The sequence below is a fragment of the Pseudonaja textilis genome, chromosome 7 (assembly GCF_049901715.1).
Source record: "Pseudonaja textilis isolate UNSWEBS1 chromosome 7, rPseTex1.2, whole genome shotgun sequence".
Classification (NCBI taxonomy): domain Eukaryota; kingdom Metazoa; phylum Chordata; class Lepidosauria; order Squamata; family Elapidae; genus Pseudonaja; species Pseudonaja textilis.
This window is the reverse complement of record NC_141996.1, coordinates 18406688-18423361: the sequence shown is the minus strand read 5'-3', so window position 1 is coordinate 18423361 and position 16674 is coordinate 18406688. Positions and strand designations below refer to the sequence as shown.

Below are 16674 nucleotides of genomic sequence, written 5' to 3'. Positions count from 1 at the left end.
GCTTTAGGGTATGAAGACCGGGTTTAAACTTCCTCTTGTGTTCCCATAAAAAAAATTACTTCCCATATATTTTATTTCTTTGAGGGAAAGTGAGCAGGAGTGAAGATAGCAACTTCAAGAGTGGTTTTTTTTGAGGGGCGGACTTTATCACAGGAGCAATTACTTTTTCCAATGGCTGTTACTAAACATATTGTACAAGCTTTTTTCTTTAAAAATGTGACATAATAAATGTAACATTAATAGCATTTTGTGGTGTCTGAGAGAAGTGACTTACCATTTTCTGTTTATATGGTTTATTATGATGCTGGAAAATGTGTGTGATTTTCACATCTAAAAGTTTGGTGTAGGTGTTTTGGAATTTGAAACTCTCAGCCTTGTTTATAATTGACACTGAGGAATCCAAAACATTTTTCTAATTATGGCTTACAAGATACTAGTTTCAAGGAGAGTTGGGAATAAAATATAATGATTAACATATACTGGAAAATAATATAAGTGCTACTCCACATCTGGAAAATGACAATATATATTTAAAAATATCTTAATGCTTTTGGTAAACTTAATGTGACAGATACAAGTAAAAATGATGATCAAATGATTCTTTTTCATATATACACTGCTCAAAAAAAATAAAGGGAACACTTAAACAACACAATGTAACTCCAAGTGAATCACACTTCTGTGAAATCAAACTGTCCACTTAGGTAACAACACTGATTGACAATCAATTTCACATGCTGTTGTGCAAATGGAATAGACAACAGGTGGAAAGCATAGGCAGTTAGCAAGACATCCTCAATAAAGGAGTGGTTCTGCAGGTGGTGACCACAGACCACTTCTCAGTTCCTATACTTTCTGGCTGATGGTTTGGTCACTTTTGAATGCTGGCGGTGCTTTCACTCTAGTGGTAGCATGAGACGGAGTCTACATCCCACACAAGTGGCTCAGGTAGTGCAACTCATCCAGGATGGCACATCAATGCAAGCTGTGGCAAGAAGGTTTGCTGTGTCTGTCAGTGTAGTGTCCAGAGCATGGAGGCGCAACCAGGAGACAAGCCAGTACCTCAGAAAATGTGGAGGAGGCCGTAGGAGGGTAACAACCCAGAATCAGGACCGCTACCTCCGCCTTTGTGCAAGGAGGGACAGGAGGAACACTGCCAGAGCCCTGCAAAATGACCTCCAGCGGGCCAGAAATGTTCATGTGGCTGTTCAAACAGTCAGAAACAGACTCCATGAGGGTGGTATGAGGGCCTGATGTCCATGGGTGAGGGTTGTGCTTACAGCCCAACACCGTGCAGGATGTTTGGCATTTGCCAGAGAACACCAAGATTGGCAAATTCGCCACTGGCGCCCTGTGCTCTTCACAGATGAAAGCAGGTTCACTGAGCACATGTGACAGACGTGACAGGGTCTGGAGACGCCGTGGAGAACGTTCTGCTGCCTGCAACATCCTCCAGCATGACTGGTTTGGCAGTGGGTCAGTAATCGTGTGAGGTGGCATTTCTTTAAGGGGCCGCACAGCCCTCCATGTGCTCGCTAGAGGTAGCCTGACTGCCATTAGGTACCGAGATGAGATCCTCAGACCCCTTGTGAGACCATATGCCAGTGCGGTTGGCCCTGGGTTCCTCCTAATGCACGACGATGCTAGACCTCATGCGGCTGGAGTGTGTCAGGAAGACGAAGGCATTGATGCTATGGACTGGCCCGCCCATTCCCCAGACCTGAATCCAATTGAGCACATCTGGGACATCATGTCTCGCTCCATCCACCAACGCCACATTGCACCAGACTGTCTAGGAGTTGGGGGATGCTTTAGTCCAGGTGTGGGAGGAGATCCCTCAGGAGACCATCTGCCACCTCATCAGGAGCATGCCCAGGGGTTGTAGGGAGGTCATACAAGCATGTGGAGGCCACATACATTACTGAGCCTCATTTTGACTTGTTTTAAGGACATTACATCAAAGTTGGATCAGCCTATAGTGTTTTTTTCCACTTTAATTTTGAGTGTAACTCCAAATCCAGACCTCCATGGGTTGCTAAATTTGATTTCCATTGATAATTTTTGTGTGATTTTGTTGTCAGCGCATTCAACTACGTAATGTACAAAGTATTTAATAAGAATATTTCATTCATTCAGATCTAGGATGTCTTATTTTTGTGTTCCCTTTATTTTTTTGAGCAGTGTATAAATACTGATTTTTAAGAATAAGGCATGTTGCATTTTAAAACTATTTTAATATAAATTCCAAAAGTATAACTAAAAGTTTATGCCATCCAAGTTGTTAAATATATGAGGTAGCTGATCAACAAGTAGCATAACATATATTTTTGACAAAAAAGTGGTGGTTAAATAATTTTTTTGATTACAGGTTAAGAATGTTTCCCATGGGTCTTAGAAGTTGGTTGGGGAACAGTAACTTATGAATTCAGCTAAAAACTTGCAAGAAAATACAGGTAGTCCTCGACTTTCAATCATAATTGAGACCAAACTTTCTATTGTGAATTTTTAATTGAGTTTTGCCCCATTATATGAACTTTCTTGCTGCAGTTGTTAGTAAATCACTGCAGGTGTTAAGTTAGTGATACAGTTGTTTATCACATGACCCTGGGACAGTGCAACCGTCCTAAATATTAATAGTTGCCAAGCATCTGAATTTTGATCACGTGATCATGGGGATACTACAATGATTATAACCATGAAAAATGGTCATAAGCCACTTTTTTCAGTTACGTTTTAATTTTGAGCAGTCATTAAATGAAATGTTGTATATCGAGGATTACCTGTACAAAGGTGTGCATCACACAAAGTTGGTGGGAGAACCATCTTGAGGAGACTGCATAATTGGAAGATGGTTGAGAATTGCGTTAAATAAATAAAATTAAAGCACAGTGCAGCCAAATTAACCTGTAATGTAGGGAGAGAAATTGTGTAATTTACAAATCCCCTGTAGGGAATATTGTACTAGGAGAATCTTCTGTATATTTTTAAAGCATGTCTATGCATAGCTCTGCATTTTTCCATAATACAGAAATTGATTTTTGTAGAGTAATTGTAACTTCAGTGGCAAGCAGTACAATTATATTTTTGTTATAATTGCTTAGTTTATTAAAGCTGCTTTATGACAACAGGTATTGCAAATTGGTTGTACAAAGAAGGGAAAAGTTATAAATTAAATATTTACCTATATTTTTAAGGGTTGATTATTATAAACAATATAGTGGAGATTTTGTCCACTAATTTATTTTTTTATATTTTTTTATAAGTTTTTTAATATATTCTACTTGCTACTATTTAATACTGTAATGTCATATTGAGCAATAATTACATAACTTCGTAATTATATTTTCTTGAAACATTCTTTTAAAAGATAATAAGACTAAACAAAATAAAATGAGACAGAGCACTGTTTATATACTTTTTAAATGTATATAATATACTCACTGTGTATGCTATATACTAAATAAAGTTTTAACTGTTAAAGTAAAACTAGTTACCTTTCTAATGATTAAATTGACACACTGTAAATGAATATATATATTCACTAAATAAAAATGTTCAACCAATTAGGACAGAAAGTAATTTTCACAAAAAGTAAAAGTAATTCTTCTATTTCCAAAGATGTGCTTTCCATAAGTGGACCTCAACTCTTAAATTAATTTGATCAAATGACAAATCTTACATTTGTATGTAAATTAAGTTAAACTTTAAAATGATTTTATTGTAAAGATATATCTTACAGTCTTTCATTTATTTTTCATTCACTATTTAATGCTAATTCTATGCAATTTCCTTGCCACTAGTAGGTTTGGAGGATTGATAATATTATAAACTTGCTACTCTTAGCAGAAATTAACATACATAAAGAAAGATAAAATCACAATTGGTTCTCAACAAGTCCTTAGTGTATAGTTTAACTATGTAAAGTTGGAGCAATGACTACTGTAACAGCATTCTTAGTAATATAGCAAATTTAATAAATATTATTGAGGAATACTTAATGGATATGATGCTAACTAATCTTACTTCCATGTTTTGGTTTGTTCATATAACTTGTAATCTAGCTAAGATCTGTGTAGAAACAGGTGCTAGAAATAGAAAGAATAGCTTTTTAAAAAATTATTTGGGAATAACAAGGTAGCTGGCTTTAGATTTACTTTGTTCTATGTGTTCTAAATAAATTCTAAACTGATTTATGTTTAAAATATCTTGGATTTTTTTGATGGCTGTTCTTTTAAGTATTTATTAGGACTTCTTCAGATTTAGTTGAATCTTAATATTTTTCCACTAATCTTACATTAGCAATTAACTATGGAGCAAAAATATATGATAAAAATGTAATTGCAAGGTCCAACTTTTTATAATTAAAACTTCTAATTCAAAAAGTACTACATTATGAAATTTGTCACATTGCTTTACAGCTTATTCTTCCATTAAAAAATAGGAACTAGATGAAGAATAGTATACATGTATATTCTTTTACTCAGGTGAACTACTGTAGTTTGGAAAATTTCTGTATGAATATTTCACAATAGATTGATATAATAAAAGCTATATATAATTATTTTGTTTTAGCAGAAGAAAAGAACAGAGTGAGTAAGAAAAAGAGAAGAAAAGGAAAATGCCGAAACCAGTAAGTAATCCATATGGAATCTTATTAGTATTTGATAGGCTTTTAGTTCTTATAATCCCTATGTTATCCCTAAGGATCACAGTTTACAAAATGAAGGAGTATCTACTATTTCAGTATACCAGTGTATCTATTCTTCCCTTGATCCCAAATATTAGTGATAAAGCAGCTAAAATAAAAAAGAATAGAATTTTCTGTATGTTTAGTGCTATTTCCTTTTTCTCCTTCTCCTCCTCCTCCTCCTCCTCCTCCTCCTCCTCCTCCTCCTCCTCCTCCTCCTCCTCCTCCTCCTGAAAAAGGCTATTTCTGTGTTGGAATGTGCACCGAGAAAGGCAGTAGCGGGAGTTTGGCAGCACAGAGCTTTCCGTATATTCTAAAGAAAAGCACAAAATAAGAGCCTGCAGTCCCGAGCTAGATGTGGGGGGGTAAGAGGTTCAGGATAGCCACACTCTAAAATTTCTCCAGATCTATCTATTAGGGTAGAGAATTATAAATTTAGTTTGGTAAGATTCTGTCCATTAGGTATAAGGATCGGACTTGATTAAATTTCACTGTGTTATCTTTGGACTTGGGCCTGACAAATTTCTGAATATTGGGGGGATTTTTCTGAAAGCATTTAATACAGGTAGTTTTTTCTTAAAATCTGCTTAACAACTGTTCAAATTTGCAACAGTGCTGAAAAAGTAGCTTTGTGACAGTCTTTGAATGACTGTCTCAACGTCCCTGCAATCACATAATTGCCATTGAATGCTTTGCAGCAGCCAACAGGCTTTATGACTGTCACAGTGTCCTGCAGTCACATGATCGCTATTTGCAAGCTTCAAAGTCAGATTCTGGCAAAGTCAATTGAGACACTGGCAGTAAGTTGCTAGTTATGGTCCAGTGATGTCACACTGTTAACAATTATGGGTGATTTCCTTAACGACTGAGCTAAATCTGCCGTAGTTACTTGGTGCTAAGTTGCCTAACATTTTTGGCAGTCCCATTTTTGGTTGGTAATTGAGTGTTTCTATGTCTATGGGGAACAGTAGTAAGCAGAATTGAGACCTTGTCCTTCCTCAGGTAGTGATTTTGGAGTATGAAACTGTTTGGTTTTACAATCCCCAGCAGTCTTCAGCAAGAATAAAAATATGGATTCTTGTTTGGAAACTTGATTAATTGAAATATGTTGAGGTTTTTCTATGGAATGGAAATCAAATTTTCTTTAGATAAATTTCAGTTTTCTTTATATGTTTTAAAACTTAATGAAAAACAGAATCCTAACTCTCCCATTCTTAGGATGATTTTTTTTCCCCCTCTGTTGCACTGATTGTGGTAGAATTTGGAGTTTAGTTGAGGGGAGGAATAAAAATATTTCTTTCTATAGGCAAGTAGCAATAAACATACCAGTACCACTGTGATCAGCTTCTTGTGTCATTTCTCTGTTCAACTACTTCCTTCCCATTAGCAACCCAAGGCTAGCCAGCCTTTAAACTAGAATATAGACTTGGTAATAACAATATATTTTGCTGATAAAATCTAATATTTATGCATGGCTCTATACAGAATTTTGTTTTTTGCTTTAAAAATATATTTAGAGCAAGATTTTTAACATTTTTTTAAACAAATTTTATTAATTTTCAAAGAGAATATACAGACAAACAAAACATAAGACATAAGAACATAGAACATCTTTTCTAAAAACTGCTTAACAAAACAAATAAGACATCTCATTTAAGTACAACATAATTCTAAATTATCACGTTTCCACACACAATTTAATATGCATCTTATATATTCAACTTCATATCTTATTACTGTTTTCCAACTTCTCACTGTTTCTTCCTTTATTTCTGTTCAATTTTATTCATTAAACTTATACTTTCATATTATTACTATTTCATATGTTCTTATCCAACATCATTACTCCTCAATAAACAAACATAAACTAACAAAACACATAACATAAAAACATAAAACTTCTTTTTAGAAAGCGGCTTAACCCCGGGTTATAACTTTTTGTACAGACATAAATCAAATTCATGCTCACCTTATATACTATTTCATATCTTATTTAAAATTCTATATTTTCCATATATCTTCTTCCCTCTTTTCACTCTCTTAATTCTACTTTATTTATTTAATCTCAATTTAAATCATTATACTTGTATCTTTTGTCCGTTCTTTTTCAATTATCCATTTATCTTTCTCTTTAACACAAACTTTTTCCTGTAATGACTGGTTGAACTTTGACACCTTTCTATTTTCCCCCCAAATTTAACACTTAAAATAATACATAGTTCCTATTCTGATTCTGCTTAGTACATTCTACATAACATTTTAAAATATAAAACATAATGATCTTATAGTATATTAAAAATAATGTTCCATAACAAATTAGTTAATTAAACTAATTACACATTAATTACACATTCCCTACAGTATTCTATTAACACATATTTCAAATACAAATACTAAAATACAATCTTGTGTACTTTTGCAGAATCTCTTTTTAGATTATGTTTTAGCCTTTATCTCTGAAAAAAAATTGTTTATTAACATCTTGTTTTAAGCCTTTATAACTTCCCTTCCCTTTTTCCCTTCCTTCCTTGTCAAATCTAACCTTTTTACCCCCCCCTCTCAATCTCCAGCTTTTTAGTCTCTCCTCTCTGTTGTATTCCTCTTTTCTGTTGCTTTCTATCATTATATCGATTTTTCTCCGTACTTTTCCCTTTCTTGGTTGTTTTTTTAGAACTTAAATTCTTCATTTTCTTCTCCTTTTTACCTTTTTAAAAAATCATATGTCCATTAAAGATGGCTTCTTCTTCATCATCCCAGCCTTTTTCTTGTTGCATGTCCTGATAAGTAGAAATCGCCATTTCTAAAAAGCAAAGGATAGATCCAAAAGAACCCTTGCCTTCTTCTTCCTCTTCTCTTAATTTTTCAAATTCAATTTTCAGTTCTTCAACAGATACCATTGTGAAAGAATTTTTTTTTAAACAATCCAAATGTTTTCTTAGTCTTTCAAAAGATAGTTAAGGTCCCAAAGTCATCAAGCAATCAAAATCAGCGCAATCAGCACAGTCTGTTTCACTTTCTTCTACTTTCTCTTCCTGGGGCAGAATTCAATTACACAATTCCAAGGTATTTTTTGGAAGTTTTATTGCGATTTAATCTCTAATCTTATAAAACTCCAAGCAGTCTCCTTCAACAAACGTTAGTATAAATCATTTACCTCTCTTCCTTCCCACTTAAAGCAAAAAGATTTTAATTTTTAAATATCAGTGTTTAGAAATCTAATGTCCCCTTGGCTTCAATTTTGAAAGTTAGTACCTTCTGCTGCCAAAGCGGGTATTTCCGATTTCCATCTGCTGTCTCCATGGGAAGGAAAGTGAGGGAAAAAAAAAACTTTCCCTTTACTTTCCACCGCAGCTTAACGATCTTCTGGGAAACAATATATCACTTAAAAGGCCAAAGTTACAGGGTATTCAGTTGTTAATTGTCGTCCCGGTTCAGCCAAAATCTTTCTCTGTCTTCACTTCCTCCTGCACACAACTTGTCCGGCTGAGAGGTTCTTTGTGACGGCCATTGCTGACCGTCGCTCCACCACCTTTGGAAAAGGGAGTTAAGCCGGCTGGGAAGTGGGGATGCGATATCTCCCGACCCCTGCCCGGATCTCCCCTCTTTTCAGTTATCCCTACAGGATAACTATAGCCTCCTAATCCAGTTGGATCGAAGGCACTCCAGCAGCGAGCGCAGCAGGGATCGCGCACAAATGCGAATTCCTGCTGCCTCCGAAGACTGACAAAGCGGAAGGGTTTCAAGATTTTTAGCATTTTAAGAAGGCATTAGAATTTGCATCTTTCATGAGCCTGATCGATATGCAGCTGCATACTTGTCTCCTTACAGCCTGTATATAATGTGTGGTTTGCTGATTCAGAGGGTTAACTTTCACCTTCAGTATAATTTATCATTAGAGCGTTATCATCATTAGCCATTATGTTATATAAATAGCCCTTGACTTAAAACTATAACTGTAAGTTGTTGTGATCTTAAGTCAAGGCACTATGGGACCAGACTCAATTTTTTTACTGTTTTTTATGGCAATTATTAAGCAAATCACATGGAGGTAAGTCTGAATTCACTCTCCCAAATTGAATTCACTCTCCCAAACTGGCAAAAAAATATCTCAAATTGTGGCTGTAGGCTGCTCTAACTGATCATAAATGTGAGTTGGTTGCAAAGTGCCAAAATGACGCGTGACTATGGGAGTTGTTCTGACATTCTATGATAGGTAGAAATGTTTTACAGGCCATCTGAGGCTATTGTAGGTTTGAACAGTTGTTAAATAATTAGTTGTAATCCAAGGACTACCTGTGATACATTTTTAAATGTTTGATTTAATTTTGCTCTGTGCCAGTGCACATACATAGGCATATAGAAAAATCAGTGGATTATAGTACATACTTTAATCTACTTATGAAAAACTCACAACTGTATTGTCATTTCTCCCATGATCACATTTGGAGACTAGAGGCCAAGTCATGGATTTCGTTATAAATTAATTTAACAAACATCATTGAAAGAAAATTTTTCATATTGTCTCTCTTACCCCCATAATCAATTATTGTCTCAGAATGTATCCTTGGATTTGAAAAATCCTTCTGAATAGTATACAATATGAGAATCATGTACAGGGGCTACTGACATATATAATTTTTTTGATTATTTTGGAGGAATTATTTTTTCTCAGCAGCCTCTATTATATTCCTCATTGATGCCTCTCAGTATATTTCAAGGTGTGCCACAGTGCCTTGAGGTAGTAAGTGGGAAAATTTCTGCAAATTTCCATAAGTTACATTGAGATTCAAGGCAAAGAGTGTTTTGTATTGACTTGCAAGGCAGGTGCAATGATTCAGCTATTAATTATATTATTCCCAAACTTGGTTGTTAGAATGTTATCTTAATTAATGTTTAGAGGCTCTTACAATCTTATTTAAATAACAAATTATAGCAATGTGTACCGAACAATGTGTAGGAACTCCAACCACTGGAACAAAACAATTTGGAAAACACATACATACAAGAAAACAATTTATTTTAAGTAAATTATTTTATTTATTTATTTATTTATTTATTTTTGTCAATTGCTTACAAGATAATAGGTATAAGTAAAAACATAGTTGTAAATACATGGATACATATAAGAAAAATAAAAAAAAGAAAAGAAACAATAGGACAAGCACGGTAGGCATGTTGGTGCGCTTATGCACACCCCCTACAGACCTCTTAGGAAAGGGGTGAGGTCAATAGTAGACAGTCTAAGGTTAAAGTTTTGGGGTTTGGGAAAGAAAACACAGAGTCAGGTACAGTATTCCAGACATTGACCATTCTGTTACTGAAGTCATATTTCCTGCAATCAAGTTTGGTGCAATTAACCGTGAGTTTATATCTATTGTTTGGTCTTGTGTTGTTAGGGTTGAAGCTGAAGTATTCATTGACAGGTAGGACATTACAATGTATGATTTTATACACTATACTTAGATTGAACCAAAGGCGACATAGTTCTAGGTTTTCTAGGTCTAGAATTTCAAGTCTGGTGGCATAAGGTATTCTGCAACGAGTAGAGGAGTGGAGAACTCTTCTGGTGAAATATTTCTGGACATCCTCAACTGTGTTAATATCAGATGCGTAATGTGGGTTCCAGACTGATGAGCTATATTCGAGTATTGCTCTAGCAAATGTTTTGTATGCTTTAGTTATTAGTATAATATTACCAGAGAAAAAGCTATGTAAGATTAGGTTAACAACTCTTAACGCCTTTTTGGCTATGTAGTTACAGTGGGCTCTAGCACTTAGGTCATTCGAGATGAGTACTCCAAGATCCTTGACAGAGTTTGGATCATCAACAAGGTCTTGACTATTCAGCCTGTATTTTATTTTCTGATTTTTTTTTGCCAATATGTAGGACAGAGCATTTATTTGTTGAGATTTGAAGTTGCCATTTGTTTGACCATTCTGATACATAGTCAAGGTCTTTTTGAAGGGTAGCAGTATTGTCTGTGGTGTTGAATAGCTTTACATCATCAGTGAAGAGAATGCAGTTGCTCTTGATATGTAGAGTATGAAAAAAGTTGGTCCTAAAACACTGCCTTGGGGGACACCACTGTTGACAGGTACAGAATTTGATAGGACGCTCCCAATTTTGACCATTGGTTGTCTGTTTGACAGGAATGCTTCTATCCAGTTATGCAGGTGTCCAGAGATACTGTAAGATTTTAGTTTTAGGAGTAGTTTGTTGTATACCACTGAATCAAAGGCTTTACAGAAGTCTATGTAGATTGCGTCTATTGTTTTGCCCTGATCGAGTTGTGTAGTCCATATGTTTTTGCAGTGTAAGAGCTGCAGATTACGTGATAGTTTTTTCCTAAAACCAAATTGTTTATATGACAAAAGATTGTTTGTTTCTAAGTGGAGGATGATGGATTGGTTAATAATTGATTCCATGGCTTTACAGGTGATGCAGCATAAAGAGATTGGTCTGTAATTTTCAACTAGGCTGGGGTCTCCCTTTTTGAAGATGGGGATGACCGTGGCTTGTGACCATAGTTTTGGCAAGGAACTGGTCCTGAAAGATTTTTCAAAGATTATGCTTAGAGGTTTGGCTACGGCAGTGGATAGCTTTTTTAAGAAGTAGGCACATATTCCGTCCAGTCCAATAGATAGAGATGGTTTTAGATTGCGTAGTGCTTTTTCAACATTGTCTTCTGTAAAATCAATATGTATTAGATCATTGTAGTTGTCTGTGATTCGGTTAGGAAATACTGGGCATGATCCATTGCTGTTTACAAATACTGAACCAAAGAATGGGTTAAAGAGATTGGCTTTAATAGTGTCATCGTTGCAGTCTTTACCATTAGGTCCTTTCAGGGATGGGATGGACTTTGAGTCTTTTAGTTTGTTGTTTACAAAATTATATAAGTGAAGATCCTTCATCTTGCAGTAGAGGATTGGTAAAATTATTAGGATTGGTAAAATTAACATTTTCAAACTATGTTATAGGTGATGATTTCAGTTTTATTTGGCATTTATAGAGTTAAGATTTGTTACTATGGTAGTTTTTATAAGAGGATTTGTCACAAGCTTGCTGACAAATACAGCATGTTATAGTTCTGAGTACAAATATCAGTCATTAGAAAGAGTTATTCTGAAAGTGGAATCCTCCTGCTGAAGGGTTTTCCATTCAGTATTAGCGTTCAGTCATTTACTTACTGAATTTATTCAAAAAGATGAGTTCTTTCTTTCTGCCTTCTCTCCTCCTGGTAAGGGGAGGGTTGACTTACAAGATGAAAAAGAGAGGGAGAGAGAGAGAGACTCCATTGCATCCTACTGGATGTGGATGCCAAAGGAAAAATAATGATACAGGCAGTAAACTGACTGAATAAAGCAACCGTCTTGAACATAATTTATCTGGGACTAAGAGCTCTGTGGAACATGCTATGGAATAAATTGCATCCTTTTTTTGTGTATGCAGCTCAGCTGAAAGCTGTTTATCAATATATACCCTTTTTGGAAACAGAAGGAAATAGTACCCCAAAGATTCCACACACACTCCCCCCCATAGTTTCTATCTCTTTTTACAATAATTATGCTGAGGTAAATAGATATGGCAAGAGCCTATACACACTTAGCTGGTAGTACGACTCATTGAGTATAGTGGGACTTTCTACAGGGGGAACATTTTTGTATCTTGTTCCCTCCCTCTTTTGATCATATATGCATATTCAAGAGATTAGTCTGTGAGTAAGCAAAATGTTTGTGTATATATATGAAGCTGGAAGAATCAAGTAATTGTACTCATTGAGTGCCTTATTTTTATAAGGATTTAATTAATTAATTAAAATTTGTGTATGTGTATGTACTGCATATGCACACACTTGGGCAAATCTCCAGGACTGATTTCAGTAGACACTAGCAATAACATTTGAGAAAGTAGAGTAGTAAGGCTTGCATATTTATAACCCCTTTCTGCTATCTATATATATTTATAAGTATACTAAACATACTTATTTTGGAGAGAGGTTAATTATCTTAACCTCAGCATGATTAAATTCAGCATGATTTTGATAAATATATTTGCACAAAAGTTTTATTGTGATGAATAAAATATTAATATATAAGAAAAATTCTTCTGATTTTTAATATTCTTTAGGTTTTTTTTTAGTAACAGCAAATTTTAGGAGCTGACCATATCTATATTATTTGGGATTATATTAATGTTTAAATTAATATAGTAGCATGTTGTATTTATATTAAATATTTTTGTTCTCTGCAGATTAATGTAAGGGTTACCACTATGGATGCAGAGCTAGAATTTGCCATTCAGCCGAACACAACAGGGAAACAGCTTTTTGATCAGGTATAAATATTGAGTTTATGTATATCTTCATCTTTTATTAACATTTTACATTTTGTATAAATGATAACATAGTATGTTTTTTACTAAATAATCAATTAACACATCTAGGATTGGTAGCCAGATTTGTGAAGAATCTATAGAATATAGTTTTTACGTTTTAAAAATATAAATTAAAAAAATACTTTATATTTTTTAACTCTAAAAAATAGAGATACAGCATACAGCTGTGATGTGATATAAGCAATATTTTTAAACTTCTCATAGGTGAAAAAGATAGCAGTGGTGCAAAGTTAAGTTGTTTAGATAATCCTATGTAGCATTAGAATTCTATTGTAAAACAGGATAATAAAGATAGAAAGATTTGATCTGTAATTTTACTTGTATTCGTTCCAAAAAGGGAAACATCCACTATAATTGTGTAAAGTTCTCCATAAAAAAGGAAACTCTTCAAATAATAACTTCATTCTGATTCATATTCTGGGAAGTTTATTAGAATACCTAGTTGTGCCAGAAATAGAAGCAACATGCTTAGAATACCAAAGGTTCAGAAATAATAGCAAGAGGAAGCTTCTATTCTTGTCTTATTTGTGGGTTTCTTGTAGATGTATGATTTGTCACTTTGGGAAGCATGAACTGATTTTTGATTTGCTCCGTAGGAGTGTGCTGGGGGTGGGGGGAGTGGTGTGCGGAGAGATTAGCATCTCTTCCAATTAAATCAGCTTACTAGTGACCACATGCACAAAATTAGCCTGCAGCACTTTATATACTTAACCTCTGTTTTAGCTGCTAGCAGGATGCGCTTAGATTCTGATAACCCAATAAAATAGTTGTCTTACTTCATAAAATTATCCCATATGAGAAGATTTGCTATAGTAAATCTGGTGTGTATTTAAACAAAGTCACAGCTGATGTTATTTAAAGGAAAACGGCTTGCCAGTTTTTTCAATAACAACTGCATTGCTCTGTAACTACCCGACCATCTTTATTTCAGTTGTCTCTTCTTTTTAATTGTAGTTTAAAATGTTTCGAAGTTCTCTTGATAGGCTGATACAGATTGCTGTTTTTCTTGAGGAAATACCTATTTATTTATTGCATTTGTATATCACTAAATCAAGGAAGGACTTCTAACAGTTATTGGCAGCAATAAAACATCCATGGCAAGCTCATTCTTTGATATTGATATGGTTTTGTTTTTTAGGTAGTAAAAACAGTTGGCTTACGAGAAGTCTGGTTTTTTGGATTGCAGTATGTGGACAGCAAAGGGTACTCAACTTGGTTGAAATTAAACAAAAAGGTAATTTTTTACTTTAAAAATTTAAAATATCTTTTATATGTTTGGTGTGGCAAAAGTATCAAAAGTCGAATAGATACATTCTGAAGATTGTGTTATGAGTCAAGCCAGTGCTGCTACTAGATGGGTGAAATGAATGGGAAAAAAAGTAAACTGTGAAATATATTTCTAGAGTACGTGTGAATCCATTTCTAAGTTTCTTTTTTTATTTCATGTCAATCTAATTTTATAGAAAATAAAATTGATTCATATCTAAATAATATATTTCTCAAAGGCTGTGGCATATTCAGTTATCTGATAGCACGTATTATGGAATGTCATGGAAAGCGGATCATAAAGTTTACAATTTTTTAAAAATTCTTTCTCCCACCCCAGCTAATCATGGAAGGATCGGGATGCTTTGGGTTAATATATATCTGATAAATATCCAGCATCTAAGGAGAGCTAAAGTTTCAGTGTAGGATAAGTAGAATTGTTGGGCTCATCTGTGTGTTAGAACATAAAGAGGATTCTTTTTATTTTCATATAAAGCAAGCATTCCAACTGATTAAACTTATTAGCTTTCATATTTCTTTGTTGAATGAGACACTGAGAGACAGGCAAGAGAAAATTATTATACTTGCATCCCATGAATCATAAATCATTCCTCCTAGTAGTAAAGGAAGCTAGTAAGTGCTGATCAGATTGTGGCACAATGAGGCTACTGAGAAACAAGAGGATTGTACTGGTATGCCCCAGAAAACCCTTAAGAATAACAGAACTATAAAAAGTATGCAGGGGGGAGAAAGTAAGGACGTACTATTTCTAACTTGAAAACATGATTATCTGGATTAGAAAAACTAAAACATAATTAAATCAGGGATGGAACATTTTCTAGAACACTGAACAAGAGAATAATATGCCATAACATCTTCCAGCATTACTTACTCTTCCTAAGGTAGTCTAAATTGGGCAGTATTAACTACAGATAGCCCTTGACTTATGACCATAATTGAGCCCCAAATTTCTGTTGCTAAGCAAGACAGTCGTTACTTTGCCCCATTTTTTGACCTTTCTTGCCACAGTTGTTAAGTGAATCACTGCAGTTATTAAGTTAGAACCATGATTGTTAAGAAAGTTGCCATGAATCTGGCCATTGACTTTATTTGTCAGAAGATCATAAAAGGTCACAAAAAAGGTCACAAAAAGTGACCAGATGACCCTGAGGTATTGCATAAATATAAACCAGTTGCCAAACATCTGAATTTTGATCAAAGTCACAGCTGATAATAGCATGGGATGCTGCAACAGTTATAAGTGTGAAAAATGGTCATGTCACTTTTTCAGTGCTGTCACTAAACAAATATAGTTTCCATCGAATGAGCTGGAAAAATATAGCTATATTTCCAGTGGTTAATGCAAGATTGATTTATTGAAATCAAATGTATAGCCAATCTGTACTATATATAAATAGGCTTTCAGAGTTGAGTTTCTTTAATGAATGTTGGAGAATTCCATTACTTATTGTGGTCTTCTAATATGTTTTTGAAATATACATTCTGAAAGGTCTCATGCTTCCCTAATTATTTAAGTCTCTGTGTAAATCGCACGTCCTTCAATGCTGTACTTTTTAGATTAAATTGCAAAACATGATAAGTGGTGATAGATTACTTTTCCCAATATTTTAATGTTTTCATCATCCTTTAAAATTTTATATTATAACATATATTTATATTTTATAAGTTATGTATTTCATTTTAGGTAACACAGCAAGATGTAAGGAAAGAAAATCCATTTCAGTTCAAATTCAGGGCAAAGTTTTTTCCTGAGGACGTTTCTGAAGAATTGATTCAAGAAATAACTCAGAGACTCTTTTTTCTGCAAATCAAAGAAGCCATCTTGAATGATGAAATCTATTGTCCACCTGAAACTGCAGTTCTGCTGGCTTCTTATGCTGTTCAAGCAAAATATACTGATTACAATAAGGAAATACATAAACTAGGATATTTGGCCAACGACAGACTTCTTCCCCAGCGGTAAGAAATTTCTGAATAAATCAAAATTCAATTGGATCTAGAATATCTGTTTGATAATATGGCTTAAGTAATGTACACTATGAACAATGTAGTACATAATGTGATTTGAATTTGAGATTAAGCCAGTGCTATTAAATATGTATCTTCTCATTGTTAAAGTAAAATGGGTGCATGTATAATAAATTGCTTGGGGATAATTAGAAGTCAAATATGGAAAAGCAAGGATACCTGGAAACCAAATGTAGGTTAGACCGGTCTATTGGGTTCCCCATAGCTATCTATGGTTGTGAAAGTTCAAACTTAAAAAACAAATCAGAAGGAAAATTGACTCATTTGAGTTGTT

The 16674-nt window shown here is 34.3% G+C and overlaps 1 protein-coding gene across 4 annotated transcripts in view; it reads left to right on the top strand.

Annotated features, from left to right (window-relative positions):
- The window catches only part of RDX (radixin), a 32847-nt gene that overhangs the window by 3169 nt on the left and 13004 nt on the right, over window positions 1-16674 (top strand). For 2 of the 4 annotated variants that reach the window (XM_026708909.2, XM_087937123.1), the window contains exons 2-5: window positions 4573-4630; window positions 12942-13025; window positions 14224-14319; window positions 16057-16331. In XM_026708909.2, the coding sequence (XP_026564694.1) occupies window positions 4619-4630; window positions 12942-13025; window positions 14224-14319; window positions 16057-16331 (467 nt within the window). In that variant the 5' untranslated portion in view covers window positions 4573-4618. The remainder of the gene's footprint in view (window positions 1-4572; window positions 4631-12941; window positions 13026-14223; window positions 14320-16056; window positions 16332-16674) is intronic. The other 2 variants (XM_026708910.2, XM_087937124.1) reach the window with 1 other exon arrangement.